Below are 22,363 nucleotides of genomic sequence, written 5' to 3'. Positions count from 1 at the left end.
AACGCGCACACTTGAAAGCAGAAGCTACAAATCTATAGATACTCAAAATGTCATGGCCTGAGATGAAGAAAAACACATTACGCTTTCAACCTAAAACTTTAATTTAGCCCGTTTTGAACATAACCTCGCCGTTCCCATTCATCTCCCTTTCGCTTAGAGCCCTTCCCACCAATCCAAGCCACTAAAGCCAGGTGACTGTAACCAGGAGTGACATGTATACATCTCTCTTAGCCTTCGTCAGGGTCTTTGCCCTGTCAGAGAGCAGACCCAATCAGCAGGATTGATTTACTGAGGGTAGCCAAGCAGAAACGGCTGACTGAAGCCTTTTGGCAAGCCACCGGAGATTGAGAGATTCGGACTGAGTGAGGGAAGGAGAAACGGAGAAGATGCTGTGGTCTGGAGGGGGATGAAAGGGTTATGGGAGTTTTTCTTCTCCGATATTAAGTAGCTCAGCTCAACTTGAGTGAAAACCAGCAAATACTTCCACATTTCTGCCTGTCTGCTTTTAGTCTATGCAACGCTCAGGATTTTTTCTTAGATTTGTCTTCATCAGCTCTCTCGTTCTTTTTCTTTCACTTATTTTATCCATCCATCCATCCATCCCACCCTTCCTTCTTCCTGTCCTATGCATCAAACTAAGCAGCTTTTGCCTCACGTATCTGATGTCCTCAAAATCTCACAGACGGAGGAGATCAATAGATGATCAGCCTCATGGAATGCTAATAACAATCTAATCACGTGAATAGATTTACCACGGCCACCGGGAAGGACATTGTCACCTCCAAACTGACATTTTCAAGATCAGTCTTCCAATATGTTACCCCAAAGTTGATCTTTGACCTATTTTACAGCATACATTACTTTATAGCTTGTGGTGGTACTGTCTTAAAACATTAAGAACTTGACCTCTATCCTCTGACTCCAGGAGTTGACATGAGAACAACCTAAATTAGGATTTGTAACCATTTTGATGCCAAGGACCACTAAATATGTTAGGGAGAAATGTGTTAGGAAAAAAATATTAAGTGTGATATTCCAAAATTGTTTCCAAAATTGAAATATATTTTAATTATATTCATATTTTTATTGATATTTATTTTTCAAGCAAATTGACATTATTAATATTCTCTAAAATATCTACTATTTATTAAGCATTTCTGAGTGTAACACTTTAAAATATTTGTATTATATATTAATAATAAATATAAATGTATACAAATAATGTAGAAATAATTTAAATTAAGTTTTAGATTGCATCTAAATGTAAACAATATTAAATTAAAACGTGTGAGAAAAATATTAAGGGTGATATTATAAAGACTACAAAATAATTGTTTCCCAAACTGAAATATATATTTATTATATTTTAAAAAATATATATTTTTCAAGTAACTTGTCATTATTAATAATATTCTCTAGAATAGCTACTTTTAATTAATCATATCTGAGATTAACACTTTAAAATATTTTTCTAAAATATTTACAAAGCAATATTGCAATATTATCTTATTTGGTGAATGTAAACAACAACAACAAAACAACAAAAATCTGTAATTTCCTTAAGTGCACACATTAACATTGACCCCTCTAAAAATACATTTTCTATTTTATTTTCTGTAAAATGTTTTACAGACCCCCTAGCACCCCCTTGCGCCCCCCCTGGAGGTCCTAGACCCCAGTGTGAAATCCCCTGACCTAGATGGCCAGCTCCTATCTGTGCTTGGGAGAGTTAGCATTGAGTAGCCGTGATTACAGGCATAAATAAAAAGCTAATCCTTTCACTCTGACTCATGAAGGAGTTAGACAGCCTTCTTCAGCTCGCGTGTCTTGGTGGAATGGGTTGGAATGACATGTGGAGAAAGAGGTAATATCCGGCCTGCGTGCAGAGAATCCTGACGACGACGCCAACATCTTTATCATGCAGAGCAGCACTCTGACCTTCCCCTCGCCACCACCCCCTCTCCTCCGCCTCCTCCTCCTCCTCCTCGCTGCCTCCCTCCATTTCTCTCCTTTCACATGCAAGTGTCTGATTGCATCTATTCCACCTGGTCATAAAGTAATGCCCATTTATAAGCCTCTGTCTAAAAAAGGATAACTAGCCCTGCTAACTCTTTAAACGTCCTCCATTTCAAAATCACTTCGTTCAATGCATAAACACAGACAACTGACCTTTAGAGTCTGCATGGAGTCAAACCTGACCCTATTTAGTTTATTTTATTATTTTTTTTGTAACAACTAATCTTAAAGAGGTGCATTAAAATCAAGCCTCGCCCTCAATGTTTTTTTTTTTTATTTAGTATTCTGCTTCACTTGGAAACACATTACAACACAAGACTATGACTTCCAGTTCATGCAGACTTCAACAATCCAAATTTTGTCAGGATTTTAACTTTTTCTAAGTGTAAACAGTCATATGGTGTTACAGTTTATTGTAATATTTTATTATAAAATATTCAAAAAATATGAAATGGCCATCATTATCCTGAAGACTTTCTAAATTGCGTCTAGAAGTACACATTAATTTTTTTTTTAATTAGTATGTATGCCTTTTTTTTTATTTACATTTCAACACTATCAATATTTATTAGAATCTGTCATTTGCAACTTCTTACAAACCAAACTTTAAAGATCTAAATTCTTCTGATAGTAACAGATTTGTCATACGTATTTAATATACATATTTTTGCCCTAAATATATTTAAATACTTAAAAAAACATTAATATGAAATGTATTTAGTATTATAAATTATTATGAATGTCAAACTAAATGATTTAGCATCACACCATAAATAATAATAGTGCCAAAAGCATCCAATATTTGTTAAATGCAATATTATTTTACTTCGGAAAAAGTTTTATAAATGTTATCCTGAATATACACATGCACAAATGCATCATATATATGTTTGTGTGTGCATGCATATTACTTAAAAAAAGAAAAAAAAAAAGTTTAAGGAGCAAAATACATGGTTTGTGTAAATTAATTTTATAATTATAGTTCATTTCTAAACATTTTTTTATTGAATTAAACCTACATGCTATATGCTATAGTATACTGTAAAAACGAACTCTTATTTTATTTCTAGGAAATCGAATCGTAGGGATCCGATATTGATTTGATTAATTGATATTAATCAAAACGTCTAATTTATACTTTATCAACGATCGTCCAGCGAGCGTTAAAATCAGTATATCTTAACAATTGTGTTTATTTCGTGGCCACGATAACAATACAGAATTGGTTGGGTAAATTTATGAGCACAGGTAACTTAGCGGCTCTGGGCAAAGTTTTGGCATGAATATTACACAACAGAAGACAGGAGCTTTCTTTATTAATGAATCAAAGTTTATTTGCTAACTGTTACTCTACAATACAACTAAGCTAAATAAAACAAAACACATATACACACATACATGTTGCAGGCAATTAATTGTTGCCATTTAAAGACAGTTAAAGTATAGCTATTTGCTATTTCACCAAGATCTACCTGTGCAGATCATGAACAGAGAACTCATCTTTACTTTTAAAGATGAATGCAACCCAGGTTCAGCAAAATATGAAATTAGTTGTTTGACTACTTGCTCTGGGTTGAGTTGACAGCTGATCTGGTGTTTCCGCGTGTTCCCGCGTGGTCCAAGGAAACCTCCGGGGCTGCTGTTGACGTCGTGCGTGAGGTCACTGGGGATGCCCTTCGGTGGTAGGTTGGCTTCTCTGTGACTTAATGACGCTCTTAGGAAGTTTGTTTGGAGTTCTTACAGCTTCAGGTGTTAAAGTTTCTTTGCTCGCAACTTGGAGGCATGCGTGGATTCTTACCAGATGGTATATGGCTGACAGCGTGATCAAATGATGAAGCCGAAGTTTCAAACAAGTCAGTGAGCGAGCAAGCCATGAACAAAGCTTTTGTGTCCATTTCAAACGGACTGATTTCAGTACGCCCACTAGAGGCTTCTTCCAATCAGATTGTCCTTGTAGGGCGGAGCCCCGCCCTGCACGGCTTCTTTCCGTGTGTACATTATTGGCTTAGTTATTTTAATTCCATGAAGCAAATAACGAAAACAGATTTCTATACGTGTTGTAATCATACATTATGATGCTAAAAGTTAACTTTCATCCATACCAACTTTCATCCATACCAAGCCAATGAAATCAGCTTTCGTTCAACATCAAACATCAGGTATTTGGCATACACGAAGTACATACCTTAATTGTATATACTACATGGCTGAGGCATAGATTAAACTATCCTAAATTCTGAATAATCACACCAAGCATATAAAACTAAACACTATGATCTGTTTGCAGGGAACAATTATACTTTCAAAAGATTACAAAAATACAGAGACTTGGAAATGTATTGTATTATGTTGCTTGAATTTTTTTTAAAGCTTAGAATCATTTTATTATGATTTTTTTCCTCTTTTTATCCAAGTGTGAACTACACACAGACTCATCAGCCACCACAGGATCTGAGCTATGACGTCCCCATCCAAGTTGTTCTGCAAGCTTCTTCTCACAGCCTTTGGTTCAGAGAGCATGAAATTGACAGACGGAGGGTGTGGGATCCGACTGCTGTGCTGTTTCTTTCTCTCGTCGAAGTGGAGTTAATGACCTTGTTACTGCCACATGGCAAACGCAAAAACACTTGACGTGAGGGCAGTTTACAGTGCCTGCTCAAGTGCTGCAAAAAGCAGTCTTAAGGCTGTCGCACCTTTAATGCCCAGCCCATCACAATAACTTCAACTGATGAAAAATGTAACAGTCATGTTAAACTGCTAACGACAAGAAATGCATCCGTCCTGTCCTTTTGAGAGTATATACACGAGGCTTCAGTCATGCAACACAGCTGTTCTTGAAATTTTGAGACCAACGTGACCTCTATGTCCATTATGTTCTCAGCAGGAAGTTCTGGAAACGTAACACAATGCTGGAGACATGGTTGAATAATTGATATCAATTATGCTATTTCAAAGACACATGTATTATTCAGTGAAACTGTATTAGTCCCAAATCCATGACTACAGCTATAGGCGTTATACTGAGACAGGAAGAAGACAAGAAAAATGCCCTTCATCTCAAGAACATGGGAAACACACAAAACAAGCATCTTGGCCACAAAGGAACACTGGGATAGAAAAGTTATGACTCAAGCTGTAAATGAGTGCTGTACTTTCTGTGAGTGGAGGAGGCCTATGACACTGGCGGAGAAAGGAAAATGAAAGAGAGGAACTGGATAGCTAGTTACTGAGGAATTAAATGCATGCTGGGAAACATTTTATATTTGCAAAATATTTGCTTATATAATTTATTTACTCAAAATACATTTTTAATGGCTGTCAATAGAATGCTGCTGTGATTATGTATTTTTGAAGGCCAACTCACCCTGGTTCCCTTAACAAAAATCCAATAGTATTTTTCCATTGGTTTTTGGCTGCCTGATGGAAAAATCCTATTGGGTTTTTGTTGAGAGAGCTATTGGGGAAGTACTGAACTATTAGTTCCCTTCCAGGAACTTCGAGCTGCGTCGAAACGCATATGGGAACGCCTTCAGCGTGACCAGGCTCTGAATATGATGTGTAATCAGTCAAACAAGGGCGAGGCGTCACGGGCGGGGTGACGTCACGACCAGGAAGCATATAAGCACGTGCGGCGGAGCCGGCTTCAGCTTTTTGTCATTCAGCGAAGCGCTCTGTGTGTGTCAGTCTTATTTACTGTTGTTTGTCCTAGTTTTAAGTGGAAAGCATTCAGTATCATGCCAAAGCCAAGGGCAAGCTCAGGGGTGAAGCTTTCAGACCACGTTTTGAGTCGTATGTGCATCCTTGCCCTCGCTATATCACGAGCGAGGACACACACGATTTTTGCGTGGTCTGCCTGGGTGCGGAGCACGCAAAATCGGTCTCCGCACCCGGAGGGCTCTCTTCGAGAAGGGAGCCTTCGCGAGCTCCCCACGCGGTGCCGGTCCCGCTGCTGCCAAGGCAGAGCGGCGGCTGCACTCGTGGGGCTCGCAGGCTGATCTGGCTGGCGAGTGTGAGACGGGCATATCCTTATCTCCTCCCGTATCCGCCAGATCTGGCGCCCCGTCTCTCGGTGTGGAAGCTGTCTCTTCCCCCGAGACGAGGGCTCAATGCTTCGTCTCTCTTCCTCTGAGGAGGTTGATGTGACGAGCGTTCACGAGGTTTCGCCGCCTCTGTCACCCCAATATGATATAACTATGAGCTTTGTAAGCTGCAGTGTTTGCACAAGCATAAAATGAATAAAGCCGGCCCTGCTTCTGCCTTTAAATCAGAGAGAAAAAAAGGCAGAGCGGCGGCTGCGCTCGCGGGGCTTGCAGAGAGAAAAAAAAAGAGAAAAAGGCTGATCTGGCTGGCGAGAGTCAGACGGGCATGTCCCTATCTCCTCCCACGCCTGATCTGGCGCCCCGTCTCTCGGTTCGGAAGCGGTCTCTTCCCCTGAGACGAGGGCTTGACGCTGCGTCCTCCGAGGAGGTTGATGTGACGAGCGTTGACGAGGTTTCGCCGCCTCTCTCGCCCCAGAGAGCTACTTCTACACAGGAGCCTTCCGTTTTCCCCGATCTCCTCACCGAGGTGTCGAGATCGCGGGTGAAATCTTTTCGTCCCGGCCATTCGTTCCCGCGGGAACTGAATGAGCGCGGGTATGCGGCGATGCCGCGGGTTGAACAGACGCTTGCGAGCTATCTGTATCCCTCTACGGCATCGCCTTTGAAGGCTCCTGCTCTGCTTACAACATCTTTGGTGGGCAGAGGGTATGCGCGCTCTCTAAACTCAGGTGGCTGCTGGGCGGGCGCAGCCTCCTCTGCATACCAGCTCCTCGCGCAAAAGGTCCTGACGGGCGAGCCCCAGGACCGCGGAGGGCGACCCCTACTGGGGTGGAGTGGCTTGCACCGCGGCACTCGGTGACCACTTCACCTCGGTGCCCTCCAGGGACTTGTCTGCTGACCCTGCCGCTGTTCCAGGGCACAGCCGGTCCCAGCGAGTATATTTCTCAGGTTTGTCCGCCCGGCAGCGTGGAGCCGAGAAACTCGCCTCAGCCACCAGATTACGCGTCTCATTCCGGTGCGCCGCATCGAGACAGCGGTCTGGCCGCTTCTCTGAACCCAGAGGTCAGTCTCGAGAGACTGATTCCCTTAGAAGATCATTGGGCAGCGAGCTGCCGAATGTGTCTCTTTGGGTCCTGCCTTGCAGGGTCTGGTTCGTTCAGAGGTCCTGACGGGTGAGCCCCAGGACTACGGAGGACGACCCCTACTGGGGTGGAGCGGCTTAAACCGGGGCACACGGTGACCGTCTCCCCTCGGTGCCCTCCAGGGACTTGTCTGCTGACCCTGCCGCTGTTCCAGGGCACAGCCGGTCCCAGCGAGTATATTTCTCAGGTTTGTCCGCCCGGCAGCGCGGAGCCGAGAAACTCGCCCCAGCAGCCAGGCCACGTGCCTCTTTCCGGTGCGCCGCTTCGAGACAGCGGTCTGGCTGCACCAGAGGTCAGTCTCGAGAGACTGATTCCCTTAGTAGAGCATTTGACAGCCTGGCAGCGGCTGCCGAATGTGTCTCCTTGGGTCCTGCAGACCGTAGCGAGAGGCTATCGTATTCAGTTCGGCGGGCCACCCCCGCCGTTCTGCGGGGTTGTTATGACTGTGGTCCGCCCCGGGCAGGCTCTGGTTTTAGAACAGGAAGTTGGTACTCTGCTGAGGAAGGAAGCCATCGAGTTGGTTCCTCCTCACGAGACCCAGTCCGGTTTCTACAGCCGGTACTTCATTGTTCCGAAGAAGGATGGACCATACTGGATCTGCGTCTACTGAACCGCTCAGTCAGAAAGTTCAGGATGCCTACTATCAAGCAGGTCGTGACTCAAATCAGGTCCGAGGACTGGTTTGTCACGATAGAGCTCAAAGACGCATATTTCCATGTTTCCATCCTTCCTTCTCACAGGAAGTTCCTGAGGTTCGCCTTTGGGGGCAAAGCGTACCAATATCGGGTTCTTCCCTTCGGCCTAGCACTTTCACCCCGCACTTTCACCAAGTGTGTGGATGCGGCACTGGCCCCGTTGCGGCTTCAGGGCATCCGCATACTCAATTATATCGACGATTGGTTGATCCTCGCTCAATCAGAGCGGTTGGCGGTTCGGCATCGAGATGTCGTTCTCGCCCACATGAAAGAACTGGGGTTGAGACTGAACGCCAAGAAAAGTGTGCTTTCTCCGGTTCTGAGAATCACTTATCTAGGCGTGGTGTGGGATTCGACCACGATGCAGGCACGATTGTCCCCTGCTCGGATCGAGTCGATCCTTACTACAGTCAGGAGAGTGCGAGAAGGCCAGTCATTCACTGTCAAGCAGTTTCAGAGACTGCTGGGGCTCATGGCAGCTGCGTCCAGCGTGATACCTTCTGGCCTGCTGTACATGAGACCCCTACAGTGGTGGCTCAAGACCAAGGGGGTCTCCCTGAGGGGAAACTCACTCCGCGCTGTCAAAGTGTCACGCCGTTGTGTCCGTGCCTTCGACATGTGGAGGAATCCTTGGTTCTTGTCCCAGGGCCCGGTGTTGGGAGCTCCTTGTCGCCGCGTCTCGCTAGCGACGGACGCTTCCCTCACCGGTTGGGGTGCGGTCATGAGTGGCCACCCTGCCCGCGGTCTGTGGAGAGGTTGCCACCTGACGTGGCATATCAATCGGCTAGAGATGTTAGCGGTGTTCCGTGCACTCAAGCACTTCCTCCCAGACCTGAGAGATCACCGCGTGCTGGTGCGCACCGACAGCACGGCAGTGGTCTCTTACATCAACCACCAAGGAGGTCTGCGGTCGCGCCCCTTGTACAAGCTGGCACACCAGATCCTTGTGTGGTCCCAGGGCAAGCTCTTATCTCTGAGAGCTATGCACATACCTGGGCATCTCAATGTGGGAGCAGACATCCTGTCGAGGCAGGGGCTGAGGCCCGGGGAATGGAGGCTTCACTCCGAGGTGGTGAAGCAGATTTGGGGTATTTTCGGCCAGGCCCAGGTGGACCTCTTTGCGACTCAAGAGTCAGCACAATGTCCTCTCTGGTTCTCGCTGACCCCTCCAGCTCCTCTGGGACTGGACGCTATGGTACAGACGTGGCCGAGGCTCCGTCTGTACGCCTTCCCCCCGATCACTCTGCTCCCTGGAGTTCTGGCGAGAGTGCGCCGGGACGAGGCCAGTCTACTGTTAGAGGTTCCCCACTCGTCCGGAGTGATGGAAGCTGTTGGTGACCCCTGAGGGGGCACAGCTCATAGCTTCCGGTCTGTCAACCGAGGTTGTCGAGACCATCCTCCAATCCAGAGCTCCCTCTATGAGGAAACTGTACGCCTTGAAGTGGAGGCTCTTCACTTCTTGGTGCGGGGATCGCCAGCTCGACCCAGTCAACTGCCCTGTTGGTGCAGTACTGGAGTTCCTGCAGGCCCGTTTCTCCGCAGGGGTAACCCATTACACTGTTAAGGTCTACGTGGCAGCTATTTCGTCATACCACGCCCTTACCGGTGGCCAGTCAGTGGGTAGACACCCCCTGGTTACACGTTTCCTCCGCGGTGCGCTGAGGCTGAGGCCTCCGGTACGATCTCGTCCCTACGTGGGATCTGGCTGTGGTTCTGGAGGCTCTGTGCAATGCACCTTTCGAGCCCATTCAGGAGATAACTGAGAGACTCCTCACTATCAAGACCGTTTTCTTATTGGCTATCACCTCTCGGAGGAGGGTGAGTGACCTCTATTCACTTTGCGCCCGGTTCGGCGAAAGTATTCCTCTACCCCCGCGTGGGGTATGTTCCGAAGGTCCCATCGGTCGTTCCACAGCCGGTCGTACTGCAGGCCTTCTGTCCTCCTCCCTTCGGGGGAGCCAGACCAGGAGAAGCACAACCGTATGTGTCCAGTGCGAGCACTAGACGCATACATCCACAGGTCCTCCCTGTGGATAAAGCGGACCAGCTGCCCGTGTGCTATGGTCCGCCTAAGAGGGGTCTTCCTGCTACGAAGCCCTCCTCTTAGTAGGTGGATTGCGGGTGCCATGGCTTTGGCATACGAGGCCTCTGAGCTCCACCCGCCGGTGGGAGTCAGAGCGCACTCAACCCGAGGTGTGGCGGCCTCCAAGGCCTTCTGGGCAGGTGTTCCATGCAGGACATCTGCAACGCAGCTGGGTGGTCCACGCCCCTGACTTTCGTTAGGTTTATGACCTCGACATCCGAGCCACTCCCGGCTCCTCTGTCCTTTCGTCCTGACACCAGGCAGGGACTTGTCAGTCTGGCGGCGTTGGCATCTCGTTCCCATATGCGTTTCGACGCAGCTCGAAGTTCCTGGAAGGGAACGTCTCAGGTTACGTATGTAACCATGGTTCCCTGAAGGGAACGAGACACTGCGTCGCGTTGCCACACTTCCGGCATACTTGCCAGCGCTTGCTTCATGACTTGAAGCTGAAGCCGGCTCCGCCGCACGTGCTTATATGCTTCCTGGTCGTGACGTCACCCCGCCCGTGACGCCTCGCCCTTGTTTGACTGATTACACATCATATTCAGAGCCTGGTCACGCTGAAGGCGTTCCCATATGCGTTTCGACGCAGCGTCACGTTCCCTTCAGGGAACCATGGTTACATACGTAACCTGAGACGTTTTTTGTCGAGGGAACCATGGTGATGCTAGCTGTAACCCCAAAAAGTTTATTTTAAAATGTTTAAAAAGATTTTTATAAATTTTGTTTATCATCATAATCTTCACAACTTTAATGAATTCTGAACCTTAAATACAATCACCAGAAGTAAAAACCTAGGCTATAAACAAACTACTGTATCACAACTTTAAGGTCACCATCACTAAGCTTCTAACAACTCTTTCTTTCTTAATTTAAAAAGTATTTATTTTCCTTGAAAGTTTGAGTTCAAATAGTTGATTATAGACACAGTGAGGCTGTGATATTAGTAAGTAGAGGAGTTTTCCTGTTATGGTATGGTGTTTACTGTCACCAACAACCTCCGTATTCCCAGTTAGCCACTTGTTAGCCACCATCTTTTTCAAGACAAGTAGCAAGACAAGTACCAAAAACCCATTTGAAAAAAAAAAAACACTTTGACTTCGGGATGATGGTACCAGAAGTGCTAAAATGCTAACTTGTTTCCTTTCTTTGGCCTACAAAAATATGTCATCCTTGCAATACTCCATAGAGAAAGATTGTGTGGTAATGGTATCCACCAGCAGGGGCTAACTGGACCATGCTAACAAGGCTAAACCCTCACTTTTTGGTTTCCACTGATGCTGTCTGACCGAAAGTGGCCCCAATTGTGCCATAATCTCTGTCTGTATATGTCATTTGGGGCCAGTCTCACCCATGATCATATCTAAACATTAAAGTTCCTTAATGGGGCTCCTTAAGTTTCATGAGCGAGAGCTCGTGTGTGTTTCTTTGTGGCCCAGTATGTTTATGCCTCAGTTAATCCTTGTGCTTGAGTGCATTCGTTTAATGTGTACACGTGTATACATACATGTGTGGGAAGACGCATTCACTGATGTAAGTTTGTATGTTCGGCAGATGTTCAGTGGCATACAACATTATATAAGTCTATAAAGCATGCAGGGCTGCATTAGGAAACATCAATGGTTGGATGAACGAATGCAGGCAAGGCCATAATCCATTTGCGCTCTGCCTATGGTGACGTTTACAGATGGTCGTGCAGCTGGTGAGGGTGGGCCGGGCTATTCCAGATCGCTGATGGCATTTATCTTTGTTTTGAGTGATGAATGGAGGGTCCCTGTCAATAAGATTCATGTTATGGGATGTTAGATGGCATCTCCTGTTTTAATGAATGATCTGGAACAGGGCTGACAGCGAGGAAGTATTACTAATAAGCATGTGGCAGAGTAATGGGATCTCATTTTTATTTGTTGTGAAGTGTGAATCTAACACACGTATATTTACAATATCAAGGTGCTGACAGCATCTAAACTGTCAACTTTAGAAATGTACAAATGACAATCTTTTGAGGTTCAAAGATTAATCGAGTTGGTTATTTAAATTTTATTTACAATAAATAAGATTCATTATTTAACACCATCATATTGATTTGTTAACCCATTTACCTAATTTGACTTGATGTTTTTCATTCTGCTATGTGTGAAGATCGATTAGAACTGTTGTGAAACCACTGACACATAGGCTGTATCCGAAATCGCCCCCTATACCCTCATTCACTGTTCCCTACATTAGTCCACTCATACAGTTCACTTGAAGGTGTGAATGAAAACGATTGAGTGAATTCGGACACTGAGTGCACCGGAAGGACAGCTGCTTTTGCATAGTTTGCTTGCTGTTAAATAAATAACAGTGCACTATTTAGTGGGTATAGGGGCGACTTCGGATACAGCCATACACTCACCAATCACTTTATTAGGTACACCTGTTCAATTACTTGGTAACACAAATTGCTAATCAGCCAATCACATGGCAGCAACTCAATGCATTTAGGCATCTAGATGTGTTGAAGTTGACTTGCTGAAGTTCAAACCGAGCATCAGAATGGGGAAGAAACGGGATTTAAGTGACTTTGAACGTGGAATGGTTGTTGGTGCCAGACAGGCTGGTCTGAGTATTTCAAAAACTGCTGATCTACTGGGATTTTCACGCACAACAATCTCTAGGGTTTACAGAGAATGGTCCGAAAAAGAGAAAATATCCAGTGAGTGGCAGTTGTGTGGACGAAAATGCCTTGTTGATGTCAGAGGAGAATGGGCAGACTGGTTAGAGATGATAGAATGGCAACAGTAACTCAAATAACCACTCGTTACAACAAAGGTGTGCAGAATACCATCTCTGAATGCACAACACGTCGAACCCTGAAGCAGATGGGCTACAGCAGCAGAAGACCACACCGGGTGCCGCTCCTGTCAGCTAAAAACAGGAAACGGAGGCTTCAATTCGCACAGGCTCACCAAAATTGAACAATATAAGATTGGAAAAACATTGCCTGGTCTGATGAGTCTCGATTTCTGCTGCTACATTCAGATGGTAGGGTCAGAATTTGGCGTTAAGAACATGAAAGCATGGGTCCATCCTGCCTTGTCTCAACGGTTCAGGGTGGTGGTGGTGTAATGGTGTGGGGGATATTTTCTTGGCACACTTTGGGCCCCTTAGTACCAATTGAGCATTGTTTAAATGCCACAGCCTACCTGAGTATTGTTGCTGTCCATCTCTTTATGACTACAATGTACCCATCTTCTGATGGCTACTTCTAGCAGGATAATGCACCATGTCACAAAGCTCAAATCATCTCAGACTGGTTTCTTGAACATGAAAATGAGCTCCCTTTACTCAAATGGCCTCCACAGTCACCAGATCTCAATCAAATAGAACACCTTTGGGATGTGGTGGAACGGGAGATTCACATCATGGATGTGCAGCCGACAAATCTGCAGCAACTGTGTGATGCTATCATGTCAATATGGACCAAAATCTCTGAGGAATGTTTCCAACACCTTGTTGAATCTATGCCACGAATAATTAAGGCAGTTCTGTAGGCAAAAGGGGGTCCAACCCGGTACTAGCAAGGTGTACCTAATAAAGTGGCCAGTGAGTGTAATCTGTTACGAGTGAAACACATTGAATAGCATACTATTCTTACATTTTCTTATAGTTTTAGAGAAACTCCGTCTCTTTTTAAGTACTGCTCTCATTGACTTCTGTCTTCCGTTTGTATTTCTACAGCGTGACGGTAAGGTTGTATGAATTTATGAATGAACTGCTCATTTTTAAAATCTTTCCAATCTGCTGACATTTGCTATGGCATCCATTCGCTACAAACATTACAATGCACGATAACTTTCGTTAACTTTACAATAAGTAAATCCACTTCACCAGCTAATTACTCTCCTACAATGGTGCTGTAGAGAACTTCTGTTCAAGATTTTTATTTGTCACATACACAATTATACAGGGTATAACCAGCAGTGAAATGTAGGGAATGCAGTAGCAAAGACAAAATTGTAAAGATGGCTGCGTGCTTGTTTCTTTGATGCATATGGTCTGTATGTGCATTTTCTGTATGCGTATTGCTGGGATGAACTAGATTTTCCAAAATGTGCGGTATAAAATCAGAGAACATGAGAAGCTGTATCCCACTGTGCAGTGCGCTCAACTTGACCTTTCCATTTCCAGAGTGAGGAATATACCGTTGGTTAAATCGACTGTTAGTAATTCATTCATCAGACTGGCAAGGAGTACACTATAAATATTTTTACAGAAAAAAAGTATTAACAATACAAAAATATCCATATCCATATTTAATACAGACATGCAATGTAGTGTAGCCTACTACAGTTTGAAATAACTGTCAGAATGATGCCTATTATTAACTTCTTAAAGATGCATTAAATTGATCGAAAGTGATAAAGACACTAATGTTGCAAAATGTTTGATATTAATTGATAATAAGAAATGTCTCTTGAGCACCAAATCAGCATATCATAGAATGATTTATGAAGGATCATGTGGCACTGAAGACTAGAGTATTGAGGATGAAAATTCAAAATTATTCATTCATTTTAAGATGTACAATCCTGTACAATTTAAAATTGTAATTCTAAATTTCAAAATATTACAGTTTTTCTATTTTTGATTTAAATAAATGCAGCCTTGTAAGCTATAAGAGCCTTAGTTCAAAAGCATTCAAACTAAAATTTTAACAACCCCAAACTTTGCAAATGTTTAGATAGATAGTAGGTTTTATAAAAGTTTTGTTTACATAATATATGTATGTGTACTTTGTATATTTATTATGTAAATATAAATACAAACATATATATGAGAAAAATGTAATTTGTCTTTCTACTGAGCAATTTGCACTTTTTGGCCTCCAAATAAAGTATTTTTGTAAGAAATCGTCAACCCTTATGTGTGTGAGCTCCTCTCCTTGTTGAACTTCACTAAATTTAATCTACATGATATTTTACACATTAGCGCCTATCAACATGTTTAAAATTGTGACGGAATACTAACAAGATTACTTTGGGCAAAGACAGAGAGGCCACAGAATAACAAGATTCTCTACTGAAGGGTACTAGGGTTCATAAGGGGGCTTATGGGAAATGGAGGCAGCTTAAAATGCTGCAGAGGGTTTATGGGGATGAACAGCTACAATCTGCAGTTCATTACCTGCAAGGGAAAAGAGAAGATTACTGAATCACTTACACTTCTGTTTCTCTCTCACTCTCTCTCCCTGTCCCTCGTCGGCTTGTGAGGGAATGCTGGGAATGAGGTGTGTTTGGAAGCAATTGCATGTTCTAGTTTGGATTCATATCAGCAAGTCTCTGGCTTTTCATTTGCCTTTAGAAAATACATGTTTGTCTTTGAGTCTGCAGTGTGATGGGTGTGATTGCATCTCAGTGACGGGAGCATTTTGAATCTCAATACCATCTGTGTAGGAGCGAGCCTATAGAAACCATTTATCAAACCTGAGATAAAGGCACCACAACACACATTATACACGTCTTGTCTGAGGTCACACAATCACACACACCCACACATGCACCTACTGTGCTCAGACAATGCCATTATACCGCAAGTTATTTGGTGAAAACTTTGTTTGGAGCGAGGAGTTTTCAATCGAATCCTGTGTCGCCTGAATAATGGCTGATCATGGCAACAAGCCCACAACTATTTCTGTCAAGAACCTTACAACTGTGTCAGCGCCTCCCACTCCCCATATCTTTCTCGTGCTCTCTTTCTCACCCTCTCTTGTTCAGCCCAGGAGGGTTTTTCCAGAGCATACTGTCTATAAAATGGGTCAGTATGGGAACGGGCTCTATTTTTAGCTAGAAACCATTTTCTTAACTTCACAACAGGTATCTCACAGATCTCGATGCCCACACAACCCCCTCTACTATAGACCAATAGCGTGGAGGTTCCCTCAGCAGTCCGTTCCCCATCGCTGTCCAGGGCTACCGCGCCAATGCGCGCACACACACACACACACACACACACACACACACACACACACACACACACAGCTAGTGCCTGGATAATTAAACATGCAGAACAATGAAGGCTCCAGAAAAGCTTTTAGCTTAGTGCTGATCTCTGTATGGTTAAAATTTGGAAATGGAATAGTTTAGTTTAGCCAGAAATGTAAATTCTGTCCTCATGTTGTTCCAAACCATGAGACTTAATTTTTTTTGTGGAAAACAAAAGGATATGTTTCCGAACTGCTCTTTTCCATGCAATGAAAATGGGTGGTGGTTTATACTGTAAAAAAAACTAAAAAAAAACTTGACAGTTACAATTTATATATGTCGAGAAGCTCAGACATTAAATAGCTCCTTTGGTGTCCAGTACAAGAAAGAAAATCTATATATGCTAATATGATATGATTATGACAGAATTGAGCCTTCGCATTTTCATAAATTTTTCAGGCTATATTCTGAACCATTTGACCAATTAACAGAAAATAATCAAAGAACGATTTGTTTGCAAGCAGGCTTTGCTCAACACAAGAGAAATATTTAGCTGCTGAAATATTTTGGATTATGAATTTTAAGATCCCATTAAATTATTTTTCCAGACATTTTTAATTTTTCTTTTCCTTTTCTACCAGGTTTTCCTGAGTTATAATATTTCACAAATTACACAAATAAATTCAAGTTACATCTATCAAATGATGTGAGTTACATTAGTGGATGCAAATAACCATCATAGACAATTTTCATCAGATTTTGAAGATAAGGGCTTCCAAATGTTATTTTGTCTGTAAAGAGAATTAATAAATTCTCGTTTGGCTCTCAGCGAAGGCGGTCGCATTTTCTCTCCTGTCCTCCCCTTATCTTCCCTGCTTGCTCTTCGTCTCGTCTTGTACTTGAGAGATTCCTTCTGCACTGCTCTGAAAAACTGAAAAATCATGGATTTGATCAACTGGTCTCGCAACGAAATTGACACCATCTTCTCGACGAGAAGCCTGGGATCGGGGAACCTGATCGGGGTCGTGTGTCTGGCGGCTCTTTCCATGGCGGACATTGACATCTACCTATTCGGAACCACGATAACGGGTTTTCTGCTGATTGGATTAGGCTTTGCTCTGGGTTATCAAAGAATTCAGGAGACGGAAACAGCTGTCCAAAGCCTCACAAGGCTGCCCGTCATGATTGAAAATTGATGGATTTGGAGACCAGAAAGGACTAAGAGAGTAGCCGTGAAATTGGAATGCGGCTACTCGATCCAAGACCAAACAATCGCAATCTTATCTTCTTTCGGCTCCCCTAAACCAGCTGGCTCGGCAAGGTCACTGCTGGTGTAAACAACCCCGGAAGAGCACTGCAGTGAAGACGCTCTCTTGCGTTCCTCCCCCCTTCCAGACACCTGATGTTGTCGACTCTGTCAGGGTCCTGACCAAGGCTGTTTCCGTGGCAACCTGCTGTGTCGCTATTACAATCTGCGGACTGAGGCAACTTGTTTTTGAATTCCAGCGTGACGACTCACCAGGCCAACGAACACACGAACTCCACTCATATACTGATAAGCATTCACCTCCCAACCCTAATCCAACGCCTTCGCCGCTTTGCACCGCCACCTGACAAGCGGGTCTGTGACCGGCGCCTTGGGCTGCAGGACCGGATGGCTGCTTGCCAAAGCTGGATCAACTCTCCCCCCGTTGCTAGTCATGTGTCTATGTTATGATTATGTGCTTCTGTTGCTGAGGTGTTTTTTTTGTCCTGTTCTCACACTGTACTCCCGCAGGAGCATAGTCTGGGGGTTATATTTTTTTCTCCTCTCCCTTCCTCATGTTTATGCTGTATTATCTTCCAAAATTCCCTGTCTTCCTGTCCTGTCTACCCCCTTGTCATATTGTATGTATGTTTGTGTATGTATGGACAGGTTGATGGCTAATTTCGCTGGTACTTGTGACTAGTGACAATAAAGGGCTATTACTACTAAATGATAAATAAGGTTAACATTACATTAAACATCTGCTCCTTACAGGCGACATCCAGCATTAAATACTAAATACAAAAAAGGAGAGTACTTTAAGATAGCTATGAAAAGTCTAACTCTTAATGTTTTTGTTTTATAGATGTGCCATATTCAAAAAGGCATATTGTCATAATTGCAAATTTTGTGGATTTTAACCTTTTAAATCATGCAGAATTGCCCCTTTCAGATCCGACGTTGCATTTTAAACCTTAATGGTCCTTATAGGCTTTGCACCAAACGCTGCATGAGGACATGAGGAATGTCTGCCCAAGGGGATGTATGAAATCCATTATATGGCAGAAGAGCACAATACCTGAGGCAGCTCGTCTAATTTACGTGGGCTTATTACAATGAGATATTTAGAGAGCTTGACAATATAGTGGCATATTATGAATGACCTTCTCTTTAACTGCAGTGAGGAGAGGAGGGGAGGGGAGGGGACAGGAGCATGCGGAGGAGAAAAATGCCCCGGGGAGTGAGGTGTTTCCCCATTGGCTGTGTCCTCCGAGTCTCACATATTTGTCTGTTCAGTTACACACGCTTTCACTAAGCCGATGGTTATCATACACACACTTGCACTTTCATATATAAACCCTATGTTTAATCAATCTTATATGCACAGACTGGTGATATAACAAAATAATTTGCCTGATTTCCTGCATCCAGATGCCAGTTAAGCAGCATTGTAAACATAGATATCATTCTCAAATTAATCTGCTTATGTAACCCCTCTGACATTAATTAAAATAAACCATCCCGTCACACACAATTTACCCAGAATTCAATGTAATGTTCTTTGATACGACTGGAAGCAAAAAATAATGCTTGTTTGAGTGCCAAAGACTAAAATAGGGCACAGAGAGGACAAATTCAGATGGTTACGGTAGCAAGGAAAGGACAAAGCTGTTAAGGCCGAGTCCGAATGAAAGGGAATGGTGAAAATGATAGACAGGACAGGACAGGACAGGACAGGACAGGACAGGACGGACAGACCAGACCTGAGACAGGGGAGGAGGGACAGTTTTAGGATAGCAAACACAGGACAGGATGTCCCAAAGCTTGCAGCGCATCGGTAAGTGACGCAGGCTCTGAATTAAAGTCAGTTGCCTTTGAACCAAATATCGTTCTTCACTTCTGAGAAGAAAATCCCCTCATTTCTCAGTTCACAGAGAGGCAGGAGACAAAAGCTCTCTCATCCCCCATTCTAATCTGCAGCTCTGGAATGCATGCTGACACACACATATACACAGCTTAACAAACACACACTCAATATGTCTCTCTGCGAGCTGTCTCATCACCCTCTCTGTTCTCTTTATCCTGCTCTAGACGTGACACAATCTAAATATCTGCTCCACCTTGCCTGCTAATGCTGCTGCATTCCACTCTACTCCACATCAAGCACAATTTGGGTAATTGGTCACACTGTATGGGCTAATCCTTTGTTTTTGTTTTTATTTGGGAAAGCTTGACCTTTGGGAACATTAACGGCACATATCCAATATGGCTATAGGGTCTCTAGTACATTTAACATATGTCTCCACAACCACAAGAGATTTGTAAAAAATTAATAAATTAATAATAATAATAATAATAATAATAATAATGTGTAACGTTTTTGATTTTCTAATTAGGTAAAAAAATAATAGCCATAAATACACTACCATTCAAAAGATATGTGCCATATATAAATATATATAATACATTTTTTTGTTTGTTTTTTAGTGAGGATCCATTAAATTGATCAGAAGTGACAGTAAAGTGACATTATCATTATATAATTTTACAAAAGACTTCTACTTTAAAATAAATTCTCTTCTTTTGGACTTTCTATTCATCAATGAATCCTGAAAAAAGTATAATAGTTTCCACAATATCAGCATTGATAATAATAGGAAATGTTTCTTGAGCACCAAATCACATATTACAATGATTTTTGAAGGTAAATGTCAGCCTAAATACTGAAATAGTGGATGTTGAAATTTAAGCTTTGCATCACAGGAATACATTACATTTTAAGATATATTAAAATAGAAAACAGTTATTTAAAATTTTTATAATATTTCACATTATCACTGTTTTTACCGTATTTCGATCAAATACATGTAGCCTTGGTGAGCATAAGAGACTTATTTCAAACACATTTATTAAAATCTGTGTACAGAACTGTATACTGAACCATTTTATTTGGCATTGTGACATTAGAGCTCTTAAATCTAGAAAAAGGCAACAAGATCACAAAATTGAATGTGAATGGAGAGAACCTAAACAATTCTGTCGCCTTCCTGCAGAGTTTAGCTCAAACCTGTCCTAAAGACCTTGATTACCTGGTTCAGGTGTGTTTAATTACACCCTGCAGGAAAGTGGGCCTCCGTAAACAGGACTGGATACTTCGATATAGCTAGAGAAGTTCAGAGAGCAACCTGATAATTCAGCACCATGGAAAGCATCCAGAGCTTCAACGCTAGGTCCAAAATGGGTAATTTTGTGCTACAAACAAAGCCTGCGGTTTTCAGAACCTATGACAGAGTCTGCATCATCCTAACTACGCCATCCCCTTTCACACGAGTCTGTTTGACCAATCTCTTTATTATAAGGAGAGTAATTAAACACACATGCATAATTATTTACCCCTCAAAAAGCAGCACATCGTCAATTATCTGTGAATCATTATTGTGGAGACACATGGAGGACACCGGCATAATGGTTCTAATTATGATAATCATCAATCTTTAAAAGAGCATTCAGTCACATACGGAGGTGTAGAGGTATCCCTCGCTGTTCATGCCCAGGTAGAAGCCAGTCTTCGCTCCCTGAATTGCCACTATCCGCAGACCCACAGGAATCAAGTTGAACTGTGCTGTAGGATGAAATCAGAGAAATTCATGCTCAGAGAAATAGATTAAACACTCAACGTGTGTCAGGTGTCATAGAGAATGGAATATGCAGGTAGAAACAGTGTTTGATTGCTCTAGATGTCAATCAAACTGTCTTTTCCTCTCTAAGTGGGCGATTCTTGGGTAGAATAAGCTGCAATGACAAGCAGACTTTTTGCCTTGAGTCAAAAGTCTGGCTTTGCGAGACTAGGGACAACGTGACATAGGATGAAACAGGATAACAGAGATGAAGATGAGAGCGACACAGAAGAGCGGATGTAAAACTGACAGGGATGGAAAAGATAATGGCATGAGGTGGGGGAAGGTATACGGGAGGGACTATCTGTCCTACGTCTGTTGTCCTTGATAGAAAGATGGATTGTGTTTGATATGGATCATTCAAGGAACATCACACAGTTAATGCTTCTGAGAGATAGCAGAAGATAAAACCATGCAAAATAAAAGGCAATGAGAGATATTCCCACACAGGCTGAGGAACACTGGGAAAATATTTCTGCAATTAGTCTTCAGTGAGATTTCCCGCTGGAGTTTGACAGCTATATGACAGTATCTAATTGGTGTCGGACAGTATTGTAACAATTTAGCACCATCAAATTCACCTCATTGGGTGTGAAGTGTTTAGGATTCACTTCAGACTGCCCTGTCACAACGTTCATGGGACGCCACAGTCGTATGGTTATTTAATATGTGCGATGGTCATTTCAATAGACAAGCATGACATGGAAGCTAGTCCTTGACAACCCAAGCAGGAATGTGCTACACTTGTGTACCCTGACCAACTGCCATCCCAATAAAATACTTCTCAATCTGTTTCTCGTACACTCGAAAAGAACTCACACAGAGCTACAAAAGACACAAGAACTCATGACGCATCACGTGTCTGCTCTTGTTGGCATGTTTTTCTCTCTCCTTCACTGTCTCTTCCCCTTCATGAACAGCATGTTATGGTGACTCAACATAAAATACAACATTGTACCATTGAGGCCTCAGACTGAACCTGTACAGAATTGACTTCCAGAAATGCAATCTTTGGTTGACTCCAGAATACTCTACACTGTTAAAAATATATATGTATTTATTTATTTTTGGTTTGCTTAAGGTACATTCACTCTGAACTCAAGTTTGTGAAGTTGTGATGCTGTCAGTTGCTAATAGGTGTTCTACACTGAACTACAGGAAAAATGACCTGACTTCCACGGTCACAATCCCATTGGTGGCCACTGTGGTGCATAATTCCTCATTTACATACAGTAAAACTCAACATCACCAGTGGTTGCTCATAAGCCACAAAATGGCAACTCTAATTAAGAATGAATGAATTTTGAGCAACTATTTAATCATCATTCCAAACCTGTAACACAAATTGAGATATTTCTGATGAAATCCAAGAGCTTTCTGACCCTCCATAGACTGTAACGCAACTACTAACTACTATGCCCAGAAATGCACACGTCATTGTACTCTCGAAAACCGGCATTGCACAGAAGAAATTGTTGAATAAAGTTATTTTTGCTTT

At 43.0% G+C, this 22,363-nt stretch overlaps 1 protein-coding gene across 1 annotated transcript in view; it reads right to left on the bottom strand.

Moving 5' to 3' along the window:
* Positions 1–22,363, bottom strand: part of LOC306865597 (fibroblast growth factor 11-like) — a 62,093-nt gene that overhangs the window by 2,792 nt on the left and 36,938 nt on the right. The window contains exon 3 of the mRNA XM_079410303.1: positions 20,707–20,810. Coding sequence (XP_079266429.1) covers positions 20,707–20,810 — 104 coding nt within the window. The remainder of the gene's footprint in view (positions 1–20,706; positions 20,811–22,363) is intronic.

This window comes from Barbus barbus (assembly GCF_936440315.1).
Source record: "Barbus barbus genome assembly, chromosome: 47".
In the NCBI taxonomy this organism is placed as follows: Eukaryota; Metazoa; Chordata; class Actinopteri; order Cypriniformes; family Cyprinidae; genus Barbus; species Barbus barbus.
This window is presented reverse-complemented; position numbering and strand designations above follow the sequence as displayed.